At 44.5% G+C, this 20,711-nt stretch overlaps 1 protein-coding gene across 2 annotated transcripts in view; it reads right to left on the reverse strand.

Moving 5' to 3' along the window:
• VAV2 (vav guanine nucleotide exchange factor 2) overlaps positions 1-20,711 on the reverse strand; it is a 325,980-nt gene extending 305,269 nt beyond the window's left edge. Inside the window, exon 1 of one of the 2 annotated variants that reach the window (XM_084649861.1) lies at positions 19,416-20,711. In XM_084649861.1, coding sequence (XP_084505987.1) covers positions 19,416-19,619 — 204 coding nt within the window. In that variant the 5' untranslated portion in view covers positions 19,620-20,711. The remainder of the gene's footprint in view (positions 1-19,415) is intronic. The other variant, XM_084649862.1, reaches the window with a different exon arrangement.

Genomic DNA, 20,711 nt, shown 5'->3' on the forward strand with positions numbered 1-20,711 from the left:
CTTGAAGCTTTAAGCCATGATTTGAAGACTTCAATAACTCAGCCAGAGGTTAGAGGCCTATTGCAGGAGTAAGTGGGTAGGTGAGGTTCTGTGGCCTGTGACATGCAGGAGGTCAGACTAGATGGTCCCTTCTGGCCTTAAAGTCTATGAGTCCATGTAACGCAGCATCCGAGAAGATAAAGTTGAAGGGAAAGCAGTAGGTTTGGCATCAGAAGGTCTGGGTTCCCGACTCAGACACAAATTTCCTGGGTGACCTTGGGCAAGTCACTTCACCATTCTCCCACCCTGTGCCTATCATGTATGTTGAGTTTGTAAGTTTTGGTGGGCATGGAACCCAGTATCAGTTCGGATCTGTGAGCACCACCACCAAGAGCTGGTCAAAATTAGGAAAATATTGAACTTTCAATTGAATTTTTCCTCAAAAATTTCATTTTTGTCCCTGCCATGCAATCCACCACTCAAATTTTTTCAGTGTTTTTCATACACTAATCAGGATGATAACTGCAACAGCGTTTTAACAGGAATTGGTATAAGAATGACTCCACCACCAGAGAATATAAGTGTTGAAAACTTTCTAAAAATTCCACATTCATATTTAGAGAGAAATTTTCAAAAGTACTCAGCCTTGCCCTAACTTTGCTCTCTGTGGAGTTGATGGGAGCATTACCCATCGGCTTTATGGGAGCCCAGTTAGAGCAACACTGAGCGCTTTTGAAAAATTCCACCTGTAAAACACATGAATCAAAAATCCAAAAAGTTACACTTACAGAAAAATATCAAAGCTAATGTCCAGCACAGCTATTGGATCAGTGAGAGAGAACGTCAACAGGATATTTGTATCAAATGTTCTTAAAACAGAAAATTTAGAGACAGGCCAAAACCGGAGCTGGGTGACGTTTTTCCCCAGCAAATTGCATTTTTCAGTTTAAAAATGCAGTTTTGGGTCAACTAAAACCATTTGCAAATCAGCAAGTAGTTTTGGCTCCCAAAACTGGGGGAGGGGGAGGGGCAGAGGGCGGGGAATTCCCAAAAAAGTAAATATTTTGTTTTGACATTTTCAAAATTAAACATTGACTTTGTTTCAAAAGTTAGCTGAAGTTTAACTGAAAAAGGTGAAAGCATCAGAAACTACAGAAAACAGTTTGACCGAAAATGAAATACTTTTGGGTTTTCGATTCAGCAAAAAAACCCACAGACCAAAAAATTGTTCTTTTGGGTTGACCTGAAGTGATTTTTTTTGTTTAGCAATAAAAAACCAAAACAAAAAAACTCCCACACAATTATTCTCCCAGCTCTAGCCGAAACCCATTGTCCCACCCTGGCATTGCTATAATGTGCAGAACACAAAAGTTTACAAAATTACCCTGCTGAAGGGCAGTGTATGTACCAAGGACAAATCTACTCACTCATGCACGGGCACATCAGATCCCACCTTCATCTCATTTACCTCCGCCAATCATGTTCAATTCACTAGCTAACATTTGGGGAGGGGGAGATAATTTCTTAGAGTAAATAATTCAGACTCAAGCAACCAGCAGCTCCAATTTTCAGATCTGCAAGGCAACGCTCCCGCTTGGTTTCTTGGCTGTTTCACGCACATGTCACGCATTCTCTCCAGTGTCAAGTGGTTGGTTTGCAAACAAAGATCAGACATTCAGCGAATCCACTGGGACATGGGGAGGAAGACTAATTGGGACAGGTGTTTTGTGGATATTTTCCTGGGAATATGCAGTCCTGACTAATCTGAGGAGGCACCACAGCAGACCTGTGCAAGACTCACATTTCACGACATGAACGTTCTCATGCAAAAAAATCGCACCATTCAAAGGGCAGGGGGTAGAGCGTGGGAAGAGGGGGAAGCACATTACATGCCCCCAAAATATTGATTTTCAGTTTGACATCATGGCTTTTTTTGCACTCAAAGCCTGCAACAATTCGAATTCTAATATGTTTAAGATGTGAAAGCCCTTCTTGCTCAAAAACAGATTATTTGATTGTTCGACAAGGGATAAAAGAACATACATATCTTGGAAAAGCTGCATGCAAAGAGACACCACACTATGAGTCAATAACTATGGTCCTGACCCTGCAAGAGAGTTCCATGTGGGTGGACGATCGAGACATAGGCCCATGGAATTCAACTGGGTTCTGCACAAGTGCTGGGGTCTGCCCAAGAATTGTGCACAGCAAGATTGAGGGTTAAGGACTGAAGCCATTGAGCCCTTACTCACCTAAGTAATCCTTACTCAAGCAAGTATTCCCCTTGGCAGTGTTCCCAGCTCCAACAATGCAAAAGTTATGAATCAGGCCTCAAAAATCATGAGATTTTACAATCTCCAGGATTCTTTTCAAGATAAGGAATAATACATTTTGGGTTCTTTTTCTTTGCCCTCCTGTTTGGGAGCCTTAAGGGGTCACATTTTCATGCTTTTCTCCATAACTATATGGGCTAGAAACTGGCTTTAAACAAAAAAACAAAACAAACATGCACCATAAGCCAAGATTCTCTCATATCACATGACTCCAGGAACTAGGGCTTTATGGAAAGCATCAAATATTTTGTGACTTGCAATAAAAATTGCATCACTGGATGAGGATTACTCACATGAGCAAGTGCTTGCAGGATCAGTTCTGTAGACGCAAAAAGTCTTGAAATTCTGCATGACTTTTTCCTTTTCCAGGGCTATTTTGCACACTTCTCAGCCCACTTTTTAAATTTAGGCTGGGATTTTCGGAGAAGCAGGAGCCTAACCCTCTTCATCTCCTGCAAAAATCCCAGTTCTAATGCTGTGGTGGATTTAGAGGACAGCAAACCCCCCCCCCCCCCCAAATCCCTAGATCTAAGCACTTCCAAACTTTGGGGCAGTACGGATCCTTATCTCAACTCTGAAGCTCAAGGCCCAGCACAGCTATGTATACTGGAGGTACCAAACAAAGTTAGACATATTTAGAGGGTCAATATGAAATTTTACTACCCAATTGGCTTGCTTAGAAAACAAAAATGGCTTATAAAGTCATATTTCAATCCAGTGTAAATTTTCAAGGCAATTCAGGAGTCATCTGTTCAGTAAGGCCACTCACTAGCATTACAATACAGAAGGTATTGCAATAACTTTCTTTTTAAAATGTAGACTCAAACTTGATTCGGCAAACTGGTCTATTCCCAACTATCCACTGAAGATTTCTTAGCGCCAATTCAGCTGCGTACTTAAGCGCCTGGGTCTGATCAACCTCAGCTGGATATCAGCATGTGCTTAAGTGTTTTACTGAATCAGATCCTCAGAGTCTGATCTTACAAGTTTCCAACCACCCTCGGATCCCATTGTCTTTGATGAGAATTGAGGCATTTCAGCACCTCATGGCGATCAGGCCCTTTAAGAGCATACTTTAGGCACCACTTGTAATAACCAATGAGAAGCCACCCCCCCACCGTCAAGAGAGTCCAGGAGACCTTGATCATTTTCATTCAAATGAAATATCCTCCAACAAAAGAGAGAGGACACTGAATCCCCTGGCAGCTAGAGTCCTGTCTGTATGTTGTTCTCCATATGGCCAAATACTTTCCTTCCATGTGGGAGTTTATCGGATTTGGCAAATAATTCCATGTTAGCAGTAAACACAAATTACTTCTCCGTGCTTTCTTTCTTTTTTTAAATCCATATCTCTATATTGCTCCCTCTTAAGCTTCTTTCAGATACCAGATGTTCCATTTAGCAGCTAAACTACTTCTAGATATACCAAAAGATGAACGCAATAAAAGGGCCAATTTTTCCCCCAGCATCAGTGCTAAAGGACGTTGGAAGGGAAAGGGTAAATTTTCATCATCAAGAAAATCCAACACAAACTGAATTCAGTTTTCAGATGGATTGCAGGCCCCAATTCAACCAAGCACTTAAGCATGTGTGTCACTTTTAAGCACATGTTGAAGTCCCAATGGAGTGGCTTAAAGTGAATCCGTACTTTGCTGAATCGGAGCCTGGCTGCTTGAATGAAATCTCACCCCCTCTTTTAGCCTGCTCTACACTTGCTAAGTTCAGCATCAGGTCAGCTGTCAGTACAGACCAGGACAAACCACGTGCAGCTAACAACTCTGAACAACAGGGCGCAGCCATTATAAAAATGTAGAAGGTGGACTAGACGCACAAAGCCGTGTAGAACTCAACCCCTGCAATAGTCAAGTCAGCGGCATCACAGCAAGAAATGGCTGATTCCAGACTATCCAATTCCAAGCAGAAATACATTGCACAATCCGCTGGTGGGGCAAATTTGGTACACAGCCCCACGAGGAAACACCAACTCAAGGACAACTCCAGGCTGGTGGCTTTCCAGGAGGAAGCAGACTAGCCTGCATGACCCAAGCAGTCAATTATTGGCCAACTAAGGGAAAAAACATAGTGTACACTCTTTGCTTTGCAATCCATGGAACTGCCCAGACTTGACCTCAAGTTCTTGGTGGAGGAATCCTGGTGGGTTTCAAGGGGACATCATGGCCTCTGCCTAGTCACCAGTGGACTTTCTCCCAGATTACAAAATCCAGCACCCTTTTGGCTTCATTGCTTGACAGAAGCTTAAGATAGGAGGTGAAAATCTTGCTGGTACCTTGGAAGGCTATGTGGGGGAATCCTTACAGGAAAATCCTACAGATTTGAATAGGGTTGAAACCAAAAGGGATTTCTAGAAATTACTTTTAAAACCGTCTTTGTTTTCAAACTGCCTGCCTACAAGTCTTTTGCGATCCTACAGAATTCTATGGCGGGGATATAGTTCTTAACTGCATTCCACAGGATGTTTTTGGTTTTTTTTAACGGTAAGAAGTTGCTATTTTCTGTGCAATTCAATACCTTAAACTGAAGCAACACAGATGAGCTACATGCTTGCTTGTACCCAATTGCCTCAATTTCTTTTACCCTGAAAGCACTGACCCCTGTGTTCTTATGCACCTACATTCCTTGTTCAGGCAAAACTGCCACTGACTTCAGTGATCGAGTCCAGAAGCAAAGTATGTGGTCTCTAGATTACCTGCTGTATGTTTCCCTTGAAGTAAACTGGGCAATCCATGAAACACTCACAGGTAGGGTGACCAGATAGCAAGTGTGAAAAATTGGGTCAGGGGATGGGGGGGGTGGGTAATAGGAGCCTATATAAGAAAACGCCCCAAATATTGGGACTGTCCCTATAAAATCGGGACATCTGGTCACCCTACTCACAGGTAGTAGGGATCTTGGCTAATCCCCTATAATTAACATAGATGGGCTCAATCTGGGAATTATGAATCCAGGATTGGATCTAAACCAGACCTTTCCTGAAGGTGAAGTCTTCAGTCCTACCTCAAAATACCTATAGGACAGATTAGGGATGGAGAACGCTTACTGCGCGGGGCATTTGATTATAGCCCCATACAGTGGAAGAACCCAATGCTTTAGTGCAGTGGCTCTCAACCTTTCCAGACGACTGTACCCCTTTCAGGAGTCTGATTTGTCTTGCGTGCCCCCAAGTTCCACTTCACTTAACTACTTACTTAAACAGACATAAAAATACAAAGAAGTGTCACAGCACAATTATTGAACAACTGCTGACTTTCATACTTTTACCATATAGTTATATTCCAAATGATTAATTTTTATAAATATTGCACTTATATTTCAGTGTATAGAGCAGTAGAAACAAGTCACTATATGAAATTTGAGTTTGTACTGACTTCGCTAGTGCTTTTTATGTAGCCTATTGTAAAACCAGGCAAATATCTCGATGAGTTGCTGTACCCACCTGGAAGATCTCCGCATACCCCCAGGGTTATGGGTAGCCCTGGTTGAGAACCATTGCTGTAGTGGGACATTGGCTACCAGTGCACATGCGCATCAAACTGCACTGAAAACACGTTGATGATACCCAAGAGAATCAGTTGTTGCAAAACCAGCAATAAAGATGATGCTCGCTGTAAAAAAAAAAATCCAGAAGACAACTGCCTAAATGGCAAAGATTTATTAACCGTGTATCTATGTACTTCAGCGCCTGTTTCCCCCATCCATCCGCTCTACCAGTCTAGCACAGCAATAGACTTGCATGGAAGAGCCCCAGAGCTCACTGACCCTGTATTATAAACATCTGAGGTTGCAAGCCACCATTTAACACAGACGGGGGAGGGGAGTGGTGGTTCAGATTGGTTGCAGTTGTATTGCATCATCAGTTGCAGTATAACCTTGAGATGCAACCAAAGAAAACAGAAGAAAAAAATCGTCTCTGTTAGAAACAGACGTTTCCTGGGCTCTCTTTAAAGAGAAATGTAATGTTAAGAAAAGCCATTTGATTAATACTGCGTTTGTAGCTGTCAAATGGAGATTTCTATTAAAAGCTGCTTTTAAGAAAGGGAAAGAAAAATTCCCCCCCTCCCCCCACACACTTAGTAGACCAATTGCAGAGGGAATGTTTCAAGGGGAACAGATGTTAAGCAACAAGGGAGAGTTCAATTAGGTTTCATTTCAAAACTTTGAAGAGTTCAAATAATTCATCTGAGAGGAGGGGAGAATGGCCCAGCAGTTAGGGCACTGGCCTTGGACTTGGGAAGGCTGGACTCAATTCCTGATCCACTCCAATCCCTACGTAACCTTGGGCAAGTGACTTTGTTTGCTTATGGCTCCATTCCCCACTTGTAAAACGGGCGCAAAAAAGTAATAGATTCATAGATTCCAAAGCCAGAAGGGACCATTGTGATCATCCAATGACCTCCTGTATTACATACACCATAGAGCCACCCCCAAAATAATTCCTAGAGCAGATCTTTTAGAGAAACATCCCATCTTGATTTTAAAATGGCCAACAATGGAGAATCTACTATGACTCTTGGCAAACTGTTCCAATGGTTAATTACACTCACTGTTAAAAATGTTCACCTCATTCCACTCTGCATTCGTCTAGATTCAGTTGCCCGCCATTGGATCATGTTATACTTTTCTCTGCTAAATTGACACGCCCATTATTAAATATCTGCTCCCCATGTAGACACTTACAGACTGTAATCGAGTCAAGCCTTATCCTCCTTAACTTCCCTACCACACAGCAGTGTTGCAAGGATAAACACATTATAAATTGTGCAGTGCTCAGATACTACAGTAATGGGACCAGATAAAGTAGATGGTGGCTTTTGACAGCTCAGCGGCAGATCCCAAAATTAGTGCAAGCTATATTGTACTCACACTTGGTTTATTATAGGCCAAGTTATTTATATGAACATTTAATGAGTTTTAACTATGTGGAAAGCATGAATGACAAGACAGCCATTTGTTAGCAAAAGAGTTCGGAGAAAAGGTCACAAAGGTCCAATTTTTAATTCATTTTAACGCAAATTAAGTAAGAGATTTAGTTGAAAGTCTCCAGAAAACCTATGGATAAAAGGTTTAATTCTGTTATTTAAAAAGTTTGGGGGAGATATTCTGTATTCTTCATACAAATCCAAGAGTTAAATCCCTGCTCCAAGTGAACCCAAGCTTAACACAAAGCCTATAAAATACCTTGCCATGTTTCTGGTATGCTCTTGTTTTACTTATCTGCCTCCACCAATCTTCAATGGAGTTTGACCTAACCCTTCTTATTTAAGTGCCTTGCAGTCCACCAAAAACTAATAAAAGGTGCCTTGTTCAGAAACAAAATTCCTACACCAGGTCATTTGCAAAAGGATCCACCCAGAGTCACCATGGAAGTTCCAACCCTACTCTGAAGAGCACTGCTTCACCAGAGATCTCTGAGGACCACACTGCTTTAAGCATTATAATCCGTTTCTTGGCAGCATGCTGGGTTCTCACATAGGAAGAAGCCTGCAGGCGATAAGAAATCAGTCATGTGTTGGATTAGCATATTTGAGAGCTTATTTAGATGGAGGCTTGGGTGGGAAATTAAGGGGACAAAAACTGAAGGGAAAAGCCTTAAGCCTAAACAGCAGCGCCGATGTAAGAGGCTTTTGTTTTCTTGGGTTTTTTAAGGTCAGGCAAAAAAAAGTGTATGATCTGTGGCCCAAGAACATGCCCTTGGTTATGTACATGTAAATCTGGAGTAATTCCCCCGATTTCAGTGTAGTCACCGGATTGGGTTTACACCAACATAACAGAGCAGAATGCAGTCCCTCCTCAAAGGCCTCGAGAACCGATGCAGGAACCAAGGTGAAGTGTGCATCACTGTCAAGAAATACTGATCCTAGCAGCCGTAAAATCCTATGGATCATTTTGTACAATCTGGCACCTGCTGCCTTGATCTGATGTTAAGCTCCAGCGCAAAGCTCCTTCACCACAAGCCTGACTTGCCACTGAGCAGTGGTCAGGCTTGTGACGTACACACATGCGCGTTACCGTTGTCCTAGCTGTATAACTCACTAACTCCAATGCACGTATACACCAGGCTAGCAACAGATTCACTTCTCACCCCCCTCTAGCTAGCTAGTAAAAGTTAAGTATCACAAGTGTTATTGGACGGGCACTGTGAAACAACATTACTTTCTCTCCTTAGAAATATTATTAGATGGCCATCCAGAGCAAGAGGATTTCACCATAATGTCAGGGAGGGCAGACAAGAGAACTTCTTTATAGCTGGATGAAGCGCTGGAAGAGGGCCCCAAAATACAGTCCTACCCCTGAAGAGCAACCAGGTTAAAGAAACAAATAAAGAGGCGTCTTCTTACACAGAGATCTGTTTCCTGTGGGTAATTAAATCATTCTTGAGTCACTAAAGTCAGCAAGTCCGTTTTTACTACTTTTTATTCCTCTTAGCCCCAGAGCTGACAGAGCGGACAGAATCCAGCTCACTCCCTCGGCCTTCTCGGCCAACAGTTGTTTTATTACATTCCAGTTGCAGGGTGAGTGTGTTCCACCTGGGCAGCCTCGCTGCAGGCACAGAGAGCACCATTTGTGGTGGAGGCAGGGAACCGCCTGGCATGTAGCTTATTTATTCCTGGTGATAATACGATGTAGGAGAAGGAAAGAACTCAGCTCGGTTCTTGGGCGCAAGATGGAGCTTGCAGGCTTGGCAAGAAGAAACAAAACACTTTTTCCCACGTAAACCCAAGCACATCTGAACTAGAAGTCACAGAGATGCAGAAAACATGGGGACATAAGACTATTTTACCATCATTTTTTGGAGCAGAACTGACCCGTAAGAAGCAGAGCATGAGGGAAAACCAGCAAGGCTAGGAAAGGGCAAGCCAGAAGGTAACAAAAAAACAAACAAACAAAAAAAAAAAAAGGGCTATACAGACCTTCAGGTTCTAGATGGATCAGAAGACTCTGGAGAAAAAACAACAACAAAAACCCCACACTTTGGTTTCTGTACCAGTGAAGAGGTTCAATTCTTTACCCAAACACCGAGACTTGGCCTACACTGCCCGCTTATATCAGTTCAATACATCGCTCAGGGGTGTGGAAAATCCACATCCCGAGCAACGCAGTCATAGCGACTGAACTCCTGGTGTACACAGCGCTCGGTCGCCAGGAGGGCTTCTACGGTTGCCATAGTTACTGCCGGTCAGGGAGATGGAGTATCTACGCTGACGAGAGAAGCTCTCCCATGCACATAGGTAGCATCCTCCTAAGCACCGCAGCTGCAGTGTAGACAAGCCCTCAGAGTCAAAGATACGCTTCTTAAACAGACTGATCCACCAATATTCAGCTGACCAGGGCAAGGCAGGTGGCAAGTTGAGAGTACTGTACCGATCTGCTCTCTACTACACCTATGAAATGTACATGGCTCCAGCCAAGGCAAAACATGCTCATGCAACTGCTGCTCTATGTTCCTCTTCCCCACAACCCTGTTTACGGATATCCTGCACCTGCTGCATCTGGTCTTTCAAACTCTCAGCTCTTTCACCATATGTCTGCATAGCATGTAGCGTTATGGGGCATCCAGGTTCTATACAATACAAACATCTTTCCCATTACATGTCTATGGAATTCCTGCAAGCCAATAGATTATTTAAAAAACAAACAAACAAACAAAACCCACCACCATCCTTCTCTGTAATCTACCGATCTTAACTATTCTGCCAATGAGGCTGTACTAATGTGGAGTTATATTAAACTAATATGACATGTGAAAGTCATTACAAGCACTGGAGCTATAAAGCTTTCAAGCAACATCTTAAAGTCCCAAACCCTTGTGAATAATTACTAGTGCTGAGTGTGCCGACATGCCTTGATCTTCTACGTACTGAATTTTTTTTTTAAATTGCTCGACTTTGAGTTGTCGTAACAAATGAATGCCTAGATCATCAATAAGTAGGCCTTTGATATCACATAATTTTACTTCTGTCTTCCAGATAGAAGAGGAGTGGTGTGTTTTTCCAACGGTTCACTGGACACAGCAGGTTATTCTGATCTACTGGGGAAAGTCAGGTGTCTATTGGTCTTCCTATCAAAAGAAAAATGGCCAACAGTTTCATCATGTTGATTACATTCCCTGGGCCTCAGACTAAACAGCAACAAACCACCACACATCACAGGCCACAATTAATTACCTACACATGTGGACATGTTCTAAGATATAAAAACTTATGGGCCAACCATTATTGACATCTAAACACACACCATACGATTTAACGGTCTCTAGTATCCAGGCGATTTTTTATGCCATGGCAAAAATTAACATATATATTCATCAAAAATAGAAGTAAAGGTCCTAACTGTCAAACAAGCTGAGCGCCTACAGCACCATGGGGTTTTGGATACCCAGCAGATTAAGGGCCTGATCATCCAGTGTGCACAAACCTACCACCTCCCTCAAGCACCTATGTGTATATTTGGACCTCAGCATCTTAGCAGCTATAACAGCCCAGCAAGGAAACACATATGCTAAAGCAATCAGCACATGAGTGTGGAACATGCATTTGGATAATGATCAGTGACACAGAGCACTTACTTCCACAGAAAGATGTCTTTATTGCCGTGACTATAATTAGCTGGCATTGATGTGATCACTGGAGATATTTAAGTACATGAAAGCAGGGTCTCTGAACACTGAGCAAAGTTTCATAATTGCACTTGGGGAAAAAGTTTAGCATGAAACACTGACAAAATAGGCTTTCCCTGAAACGCTGGCAAAAATGAACAAACCTCAAAATCAGATCAAGACTCCAAATATTCTTGCTGGCTTTCTTGTCATAATTTCCTAGGTAAGGCCAAAAATACCTACTACAGTCCTGGAGAGTTAAAATTTCCCTCTGTCCAACAAGAAGGGGCTGATTTTTCCGACAGGAACTCAGTGTTATTCAACAGAATTCACCCCGCTGATCAGGAAATTCACTCAAGGACGAGAGATGCCTAAAATGGATGGGACGAGTCCTTTTAAGAAGGGTACCTGTCCCAGGTGAGGTATTTTTAAAAGGCCCCCATTTGTGAAAGGCGCAAAGAATTGTTGGTGTTTGACCTGACCCTGGAAAGTAGCATTCAGGCAGGGAAAGGAACTCAACACCAAGGGACACAGGAGTAAAGAGAACACTAGGCTGAGAAAGGACAGCAGAACAAGGGGCAGGCTGCATCTCCAAGCCTTTACACCACACTGTGTTACCAGCAGAGCACTTCTATCAGCTTAGCTGGTGCTGCTCAGGGAAGGAGTGTAGTTATGCTGGTAGAAAAACTCCTCCTGTTAGCTTATACTGCATCTCCACTAGGGGGCACTGCCACTGCCAGCAAAGCTATACACACACACACACCCCCGCCCCCGCAAGACTCTGTAGTCTACACAAGCCATAGGAGTTATGGAAACATGACCGTTACCGAAAAGGCAGGCATCTCTGCTGCCATTTGTGTTCGTAACCAGTAGAGCTGGTCACAAGTTTTCCAACAGAAAACGCTGATTTGTCCAAACAGACGTTCATTTCAATAATTAAGCGGGAACACGTCCATTTCAATAATTAAGTGTGTGTGGGGGGGAGAAGACAGCGTTTTGATAAAGTTAATTTTACTGAAATGAAACATTTGAAATGACCCAAAACAAAACATTGTAATATGCAGGAAATTGCAACGTTTCAGCTCAGAATGCTGGAATTTCCCATGGAACAGAGATTCCAGTGCCCCACCATCTCTAGCCACCTGTTTGCCGGGGCAGGAAGGTGGTGGGTGGTTTGCCTTCCAGGGCAGGTAACATCAAGCTCAGTTGTCCTCGAGTCAATGGTCTTGTTCAAAACCAGAGCATGGGGAGCATGTAAATAAAGAGATCGGGACTTTCTGGACAGACACCCCCGCCCCAAAGGCTTTAAAACAAAATTGTTGGAAGAAGAAGGGTTAACATGCTGGCAGCGAACAGTATGAAAATGCTGCAGAGGCAGGATTCATTGTCTTCCCCCAGTATTTATTATTGTTACCTCTGCCTTGAGAGTAGAACTGACACCAATTGATAAATTAAGGGATAGGCCTGTTTCACAGTCCACTCCCCTGAAATGCTGTTCTTCCTGCATCCCATGAAGCTTACTGACTCCCTGCATGCCTTCTAGAGCAACCAACAATTATTCCCTACCACCAGCCCTAACGGCCTTATCTTGGCTAGGACAAGAAGTCATGACCGACGTTGGGTTAACTATGATTTTTCTCGTCACATATGTAGTATGATTGAGTGGAACTGGAAAAAGAGGGATAGGTGACAGCAGGAATCTTGTTTGGTGCAACACCAGTGGCTCAGCAGTCTGAGGTGGGCCAGAGTGCTATCAAACACAGACCTCTTAGCGTGTAACCCTGGCATCTACGCAAATCAGTAAAGATCTCTTTCCAGAACTGCCTGCTCACTGCATCACATCTTGCTAACGAAAGAACAGACCGGTTGGATCACCCTAGCTGGACATAGTCTGTCCCAGTAGGAGCTGGGGTCAACCTGGAGCAGATAACACATATTAGAAGCTATCTGCAGTAGAGGCAGAGACACGGTTGAAGTCATGGTAGCTTACACACCCTCTTTTTCTCTAATCAAAGCCCACAAAGTGGTAGCCTGCTGCTAAAAAACGGCTGAACTGCTAACAAAGCAAGCACCCAACATTCGTTCTGCTGATGCAATTACTGGGCGAGTCTTAGGTGACAAGGAATCTGGAACCCCCTCTCCCACCTGCAGGGGAATACAAGCAGTGACTATTTCCTTACCAAGGACACAGCAACCAACATAGTAGCATGTAATCTCAGCCAACCATTCTCAACTTCTTCCATTCAAATGGATGTTCTTCGAAATCAGGAACATCAGCTGCTTCTGTAGTTCAGCTAATTTCACTTACTCATAATGAAGATACCAGGTGTGGATATATAGTGCTTTCCATCCATAGGTCAAAGTTGTTTTACAAAAGCATTACTAGTCCCATTTTACAGATGGGAAGGTGAGGTGCAAGGAGGTGAAGTGGCTTGCCAAGATTGAACAGCAAGCCAGTGGAAGAATTGGGATTCAAGCCCATGTTTCTCCAACTTCCGGCTCTCTGCCCAAGCCACTAGATCACAACTGTCCGGCCCTGACTACAATTATTAGCAAACTATGGAATAAGAAAAGCAACTTCTAGACAGAAGCAAAGGCAAGGTAGATTAGTTTTTTGTTCTTGTCCTCTTGAAGGACACCAAACATTCCCTTCGTCCCTGAAAGTTCAGTACAGATGAAAAAAAGACCTATTAGACCAGGGTAGAACCTCTAGCCTTCAATAGAAGATGTATTGGATATTACACAAGATCTTCTTAGAAACAGCTGCTTGTTCTGTTGGTTATTACAAATCTGGTTAATTAGATCAGAATGTTTGCAAGATACTCCATGAAAAGTTTGGATCAAAACCAAACCTAGGTCCCTGTCTGGCAAGGGGGTTCCACACAGCTGATCCAGAGCTGCACTGAAGTAACTAGGGCTCTGTGCTGGCACAGATGTTTGCCCACACAGAGCTCCCTGTGTAATCAGGGCTTGATTTGGTAGCTCACCTCTGACTAGCCTTTGGAACAGCACGAGTACAAGTCAAAGTTTCCCTGTCAAGGAAAATTAATTGAGCCGCAATCAAACTTCTGTGAAGTCAAATGATGTTACAACCGAGAAAAATTGCCAAGCTGGATCACAGGGCAGAGGCATTTATTTAATTTGTATTTGGGTCAAAGACTTAACAAAATTACAAGCAAATCTAACCAGCAATAAAAATGCGAAACTCAAAACTAGCCGTTTTCTTTCAAGGGGAAAAATAAAACCCGTCTCCTTGTTTTAATTATGAAAAGAGCAACGGATACAAGGCAGCCAGCTGTAGTGTACAACTAGGCTCTAACCAGGAGCCTGGAAATTAGCGATAGAGGCAGGAAAGATTGCCACAGGGGAGGACATAGAGAGGGCTCCAAGGGTTTTGGGAGGAGAGTCAAGGGAGGGACGATGAAGGAGGTCTGCTATAGAATTCTACACAGGAGACTGAAGGATTTCAACCTCAGGGCTGCTGCAGCTGCGTGCACTTTGCAAACGAGGATGTCCCTTGCATCAGCTGGGTTTCCTGATGGCAAGACAGGACTCAAATCCCAATAAATCCAATAGCTGTAATGGACAGATCAATAAGGACGGGAGGGGAGGGGATTAAAGCCATTTTCTTACTTTCCACCACTTTGGAGCTTGCTCCCACAGCAATAGGATTCGTTAGCAGAAGTCAGGTTTCACCAAAGCCAGCCTTGCACTGGTTTGCAGAACACAGCACTGGCCATTGAGGCCTCTACTTAGCATGCCATAGCTAGAAAGTTAGGGTTGACTGGCAAATCTTACCCTGGCCAGCAGCATCAGGGAACAAACCGAAGTCTCTGAGATGCAGCATGAATGAGCCAACCTGAGACGGCAGCTTGCAGAGCTGGCTTTTTACAAAGAGTCAGAATGAATATGCCCTGGCACCAATTCCACACAGCATCAAGGAGCAAAGCTTCTCTGGTCCAACTAGCTGACTTTCTGCTACGCATGGTTCCTTTGTCCAGTAAGTACAGCATAGTATCGGTACGAGGCAATCCTCAGCGAGCCTCTCAGCAGCACAGAACACAAACAAGTCCTTGTTGCCTTTTACAAGGCTGTTTTTTCTGGTTTCAGGATCGGACCTGACAGACCAACTTCACAGTGCATTCTCCAGGATACTTCTAATGGCAGCAGGTAAAATAAATTTCACTGCCAATCAGCATGAAGGGGAAAGTCACAGACACCAGCATCCTCTAGATCAAAAAGCATTTCCTTTTCACCAAGGCATCCTTTCACTGCTGGCCTTTGAAATGAACTCTAACCACAGGCAAAATTCTGCCTCGTTACACACGTGGGTAGCCCCATTTACATCACTGAAGATGAGCAGGCGAAACTGAGGGCAAACTATTACCCAGCCTGCATCGGGTCTACGATGAGTTTCTCTCTCCCCAGCATTTTGCGGATGACACTAACCTGGGAGGAGAGGTAGATACACTGGAGGGCAGGGACAGGATACAGAGGGACCTAGACAAATTGGAGGATTGGGCCAAAAGAAATCTGATGAGGTTCAATAAGGATAAGTGCAGGGTCCTGCACTTAGGACGGAAGAACCCAATGCACAGCTACAGACTAGGGGCCGAATGGCTAGGCAGCAGTTCTGCGGAAAAGGACCTAGGGGTGACAGTGGACAAGAAGCTGGATATGAGTCAGCAGTGTGCCCTTGTTGCCAAGAAGGCCAATGGCATTTTGGGATGTATAAGTAGGGGCATAGCCAGCAGATCGAGGGACGTGATCGTTCCCCTCTATTCGACATTGGTGAGGCCTCATCTGGAGTACTGTGTCCAGTTTTGGGCCCCACACTTCAAGAAGGATGTGGATAAATTGGAGAGAGTCCAGCGAAGGGCAACAAAAATGATTAGGGGACTGGAACACATGAGTTATGAGGAGAGGCTGAGGGAGCTGGGATTGTTTAGCCTGCAGAAGAGAAGAATGAGGGGGGATGTGGTAGTAGCCTTCAACTACCTGAAAGGGGGTTCCAAAGAGGATGGCTCTAGACTGTTCTCAATGGTAGCAGATGACAGAACGAGGAGTAATGGTCTCAAGTTGCAGTGGGGGAGGTTTAGATTGGATATTAGGAAAAACTTTTTCACTATGAGGGTGGTGAAACGCTGGAATGCGTTACCTAGGGAGGTGGTAGAATCTCCTTCCTTAGAGGTTTTTAAGGTCAGGCTTGACAAAGCCCTGGCTGGGATGATTTAACTGGGAATTGGTCCTGCTTCGAGCAGGGGGTTGGACTAGATGACCTTCTGAGGTCCCTTCCAACCCTGATATTCTATGATTCTATGGTGAAGTGGAGAACTTCTGTAAAAAGAAAGACACTGCTGACCTAACTAGGCCAATATGCCCTGTGTTTCAAATGCAACGTTTGAAGGATCTGTTCCTTCTTTACTTAATCTTATATGGCCCCCATTGCGATAGTATCTGAGCCCCTCAGTCTATAATGTAGTTACCCCCACAACACCCCTGTGAGGTAGGGCAGTGCTATTATGCCCATTGTACAGATGAAGAACTGAGACTAAGTGACTTGCACAAGATCACGTCACAGAGGAAGCCTGTGGCAGAGCAGGGAATTAAGCATGTCTCCCAATTCCTAGGCTAGTGCCCTAACCACTGGGACAGCCTTCCTTTCTTGTCAAAGTCCTGTTACCTCCAACAGCCTCATAGACCCCTAGAACAGGGCAAGGAGAGGAGCAAGATGATCCTTGATCTATTTGTAGGTTTTTTGTGAAGCTACCAGCTGCCTTTGGGGAATCACTAGTTCCTGCATGCAGAAGCTGGCAGGTAACCATCTAACCCCAAATCCACTGATGTGAGTGGAAAGGGCTTTGGAGCAGGTCCTAAGCGAAAGAGGAAATGGTTTACAAGTCCTTTGTGTAAGACGGACATCCTTGTAACATTTAAGCCTACACATAGTTATAGGTTTTCTAATCTTATCAATTTTAAAGATCTTAAAACGTAATGTTTTTGCTTTAAAGAATACTTTGCAAGTACAACTAGAAAAGAAGGGTACTAAAATCTAGGACCATTTTATTCAGCTGTGTGTATTTTTACTTGAATTTCCAGAAATCCTAAATTCACATAGCTTCCAGTAATTTCATCAGGAGGAGTGGGTTCTCAACAGCTCTAAAAATAAAAGAAAAGAAAAGCAGCTACTGACTATATATTTAACTCAAATATAGCCCTTGCCTCACAAAGCAGACAGCGGCAAGAACTAAGGTGTCAATAAGTTCCTTTACAAACATTAAGAGATCTGCTATATTTCAGCTCTCTGTAAGTCATTTTAGGCCAACTCTGAATTCCATACACCGTCGATCTGGAACTGAAAATACACTTGGAGGGCTGTAATGCTTCCTTAAAAGAAAAGAAAGCATAGTGTCACCCTTGGGGTGTCCTAAGAATGCACAGATCATTACATTACATAACTAGATGTTTCCTCAAAACATAAACTATCACGAAGAGATCAAACACCGAAATCAGCTTCTTAGAAAGGCAGTTTGATCAGTTTATAACGCAAACACCAAAAGGGCAGTCTCACTTTGTTGTTACATTTTGGGAAAACCACGATGTTTGGCTTTACTTGCTTAACTGATGAGTCCTATTTACCAACACAAGGACCTACAGTGTCTTATTCTTCCTTCTATGGGTCTCCCCACACAGAGCAGTTTGTAGGATCAGGGCCTTGGACTCTACCCGAGGAAAGACTTACATAGATGGTCAGCTTTAACTGAATGGGAGTATTCATCTGCCTAAACAGGACTACTAACATGTGTAAAGTTAAAGCAAGTGCTTAAATCTTTGCAGAATTGGGAGTAAATTTGTACTCAACACAAGACCTTAAACTATTGATTGCACTGTACACTTTCAATCAAAGCTCTTCAGTATTTCCTTAAAACATACAAATTACTATAGGCAAGACGTCATAAGAGCTGAAAACATTACTAGAAAACATTAGTAAAACCCACTCATGGAACAAAAGCAAAGGCAGTCCTAGGATAGAGAGGATGATTGCAATGCATACATTTAGGACTCAAGATGACCCCTTTTTATCTTTGAGAGTTGTCAAGTTTAATTCATGTTTGGAAAAATATCAAACTGGGATACCCTTGCTACCAATAACATTCCCTTGCCTTTGTTACCAGTACAACCTAAGGTTATTAGAATAGGCCACATGTTTAATATCTACTCATCAACATATAGGCTACTTGTTTATTTCCACAGTTAGCTCAGTGTGGACAACACAGACAGAACAGCCAGCTTCATTTGTGTTTCTAGTCAGTTTCATTCTCTGGTTTCCCATGCACTTCTAGAGCAAATGCCACAAATGCTTGGACTGTAAAATCCTAAAGGGAATGTTTTAAAAACAAAAAACAAAAACACACTTTTCAGTAACATAAAAAGAATTTGGAAACATTTCTGGTTCTGATCATTTTTGTAAGAATTTTTTTTTCCCCAAGTTGGAAAACCTCAAGATCCAATCTTGCCGTGCAGCGGGACCACTGCACCTGTGCACAATCCCAGTGGCCTTTCTGGGGGAAAGCTGCGTACACCCATGCTGATCTGATTGCAGAATTTGACCTGTGCCTACTTGACAGTGTCCCTTTAACAGATGAGACTTAAAAAGGATTTATAGGGTTATGACACCCTATGGCCCCAATCCTACTATGCAATCTGCTAACACAAACTCCTGAGGGATCCCCTTCACATTGGGACTGCACAGGAGTAGGGACCTATCATCAGACTGCTCTGCCAGCTGGGAGATGAAGCTATGCTATCTTGCCATGGTTAAAACAGAATTTAACAGAGCTTCGTAGAATTTTTCTCACCAGGGGAAGACTGTTTTTATTTTTGTCAGATGAGTAAGACCATGTTTGGTTTTGTTTTTTAAATCATGGTAGAAGGTGGGCAAGATTTTGTCTCTGGGCTAGTAAATGTCCAGGGCAGTGTTTGAAGCCAAATCCCATTCTCTCAAATACCAAAACTAAAGGGACACGGTCACCTTAAAAACAAAAACACTGCCACCTGCATTTTGTACACCAGTTGTTACAGGCAACACCTAAGAGGACTACAAACTAAGGGAGACTGGAGGTGGAATACTTCCATTTTGCCAGGTCGTTTACTTTTCTATAATTCACCATGTCCTATGGACACTTTCCACTCTTTCTGTGGGTCTGTCATACAGCAACAAAGGAAAGATACTTTTAAAAAACAGAAAAATGGGATTCTAGAGCCATACCAGTTAGCAAGAGGTGGGGATGGACTCAAGGGCAGATATAGGACCTGAAACTACTTTCAATACAGGGGGCGGTTTTTTGTTTTGTTTTGTTTTTTTTAAAAAAAAAACAGACTAGATTCAAGCTGATGGTGCCCCAGTATGGGTGTCAATGTGCATCACCCCCACCTGGAGTATTTTCTGGGTGTCTAATATACTTCCAGTACGGTCTGTTTCACTTTACCTGTGACATCTGTGGCCTGAAATTGATGTCCTTGAGATCAATAGATCCAGGTGACAGGTTATGAAGCAGCTGGCAGAGCAAGACTCCATCTCTCAAAGCCTGAGCCAGGTCAAACACAACAGCTGAGGGCCAGACCACCCTGTGGTTCGGGGGCAAAACTTTGCAGTCGATCAGCCAGCGGCCACACTGCCTCCACTCCTCCATCGTCCTGCAGAGAAACGTACCCTTCAAATAAAAGGTGCCCTGGATGAGTTGCCAGCGGCCAAAACTACGGTTCCAGTCCCCTCTCCCTTTTCATTGAGGACACGCACAAGCCGCTTGCAGCAGTCCCTCCTCCTTCGATTGGGAGGCTCCGGGGCGAGTTGAGAAGCTTCCCCTTGCAGGATGGTCAAGTGCTATCGCTCCTTTCCAGTTTGATGTGCGGCCAACGCAGGAAGCATTTCGGGGGCGGGGGCGGGCACGGGGGAGGGACTTCCAAGACTCCTTTTTTTAATCGCTCCCCGGCGTGGTTTTGGCAGCTTTACTTCTTGCCTATAAAACGCTCCGTAGATCCCAGCTCAGCGGCTCCTTTCAGCGTCTCTCCCCCCGCAGCACACGCTCGGCTCGGCTCCTTGGTCCGGCTCCGGTTAAAGCCAGGAAAGGAGAGGCACAGGCGTGGGGGGGCTAAAAGCCCATCCCCGCCTGCCCCCTCCCCTCAGGGGGCTGCTGCTCGCCGGGGAGGGTCGCTTGTCTCTCTCCAGCCTCCCCCTTGAGTTGCTGGACTTCCCCTGCCCTCGTCTCGATGGGGCTTTGTCTGGGGCTCCCCGCCAGCGGTTTGCAGCCTTCCCGAAGTGGGTTCACGTGGCGAACTAACAAAGACCCGCCACCCGGGGCGAAGGGGGAGGCTCGCCGGCCTGGGGCTCCCCTCTGCTGCGTCCCAGCGCTGGGCAAGGCTACAAAACCACCACAACCGGCCCCTCCTCGCTGCTCTCGCCCGTCCGCCTCCTCTCTCCGGGGAGCGCCGGCGCAGCGCAGCGGGGCACCCCTCTCTCGCCCTCCCCCTGAGGAAGGGGTGTGGGGAGGGGGATCCGCGGACAGCGTGTCCCAGCCACAAAAGAGCCACCCCCCTGCGCCGACGGGGGGGGGAGGGGGGCTACAATCCGGCAACTCTCCCTGGGGGGGGGGGCCGCCGGGAAGCAGACAAAGAAGCCGCTGCGCCGCGGAGATACAATGTGTCGCTGGGGCTGCTGCTCCCCGCTTCCCTTCCTCCCCTGCCGGGGCTGGCCGGGGGCCGGCAGCTGTCCCCTGCCCGCTCCG

Source organism: Lepidochelys olivacea (genome assembly GCF_965140295.1).
Source record: "Lepidochelys olivacea isolate rLepOli2 genome assembly, chromosome: 16".
Lineage (NCBI taxonomy): Eukaryota > Metazoa > Chordata > Testudines > Cheloniidae > Lepidochelys > Lepidochelys olivacea.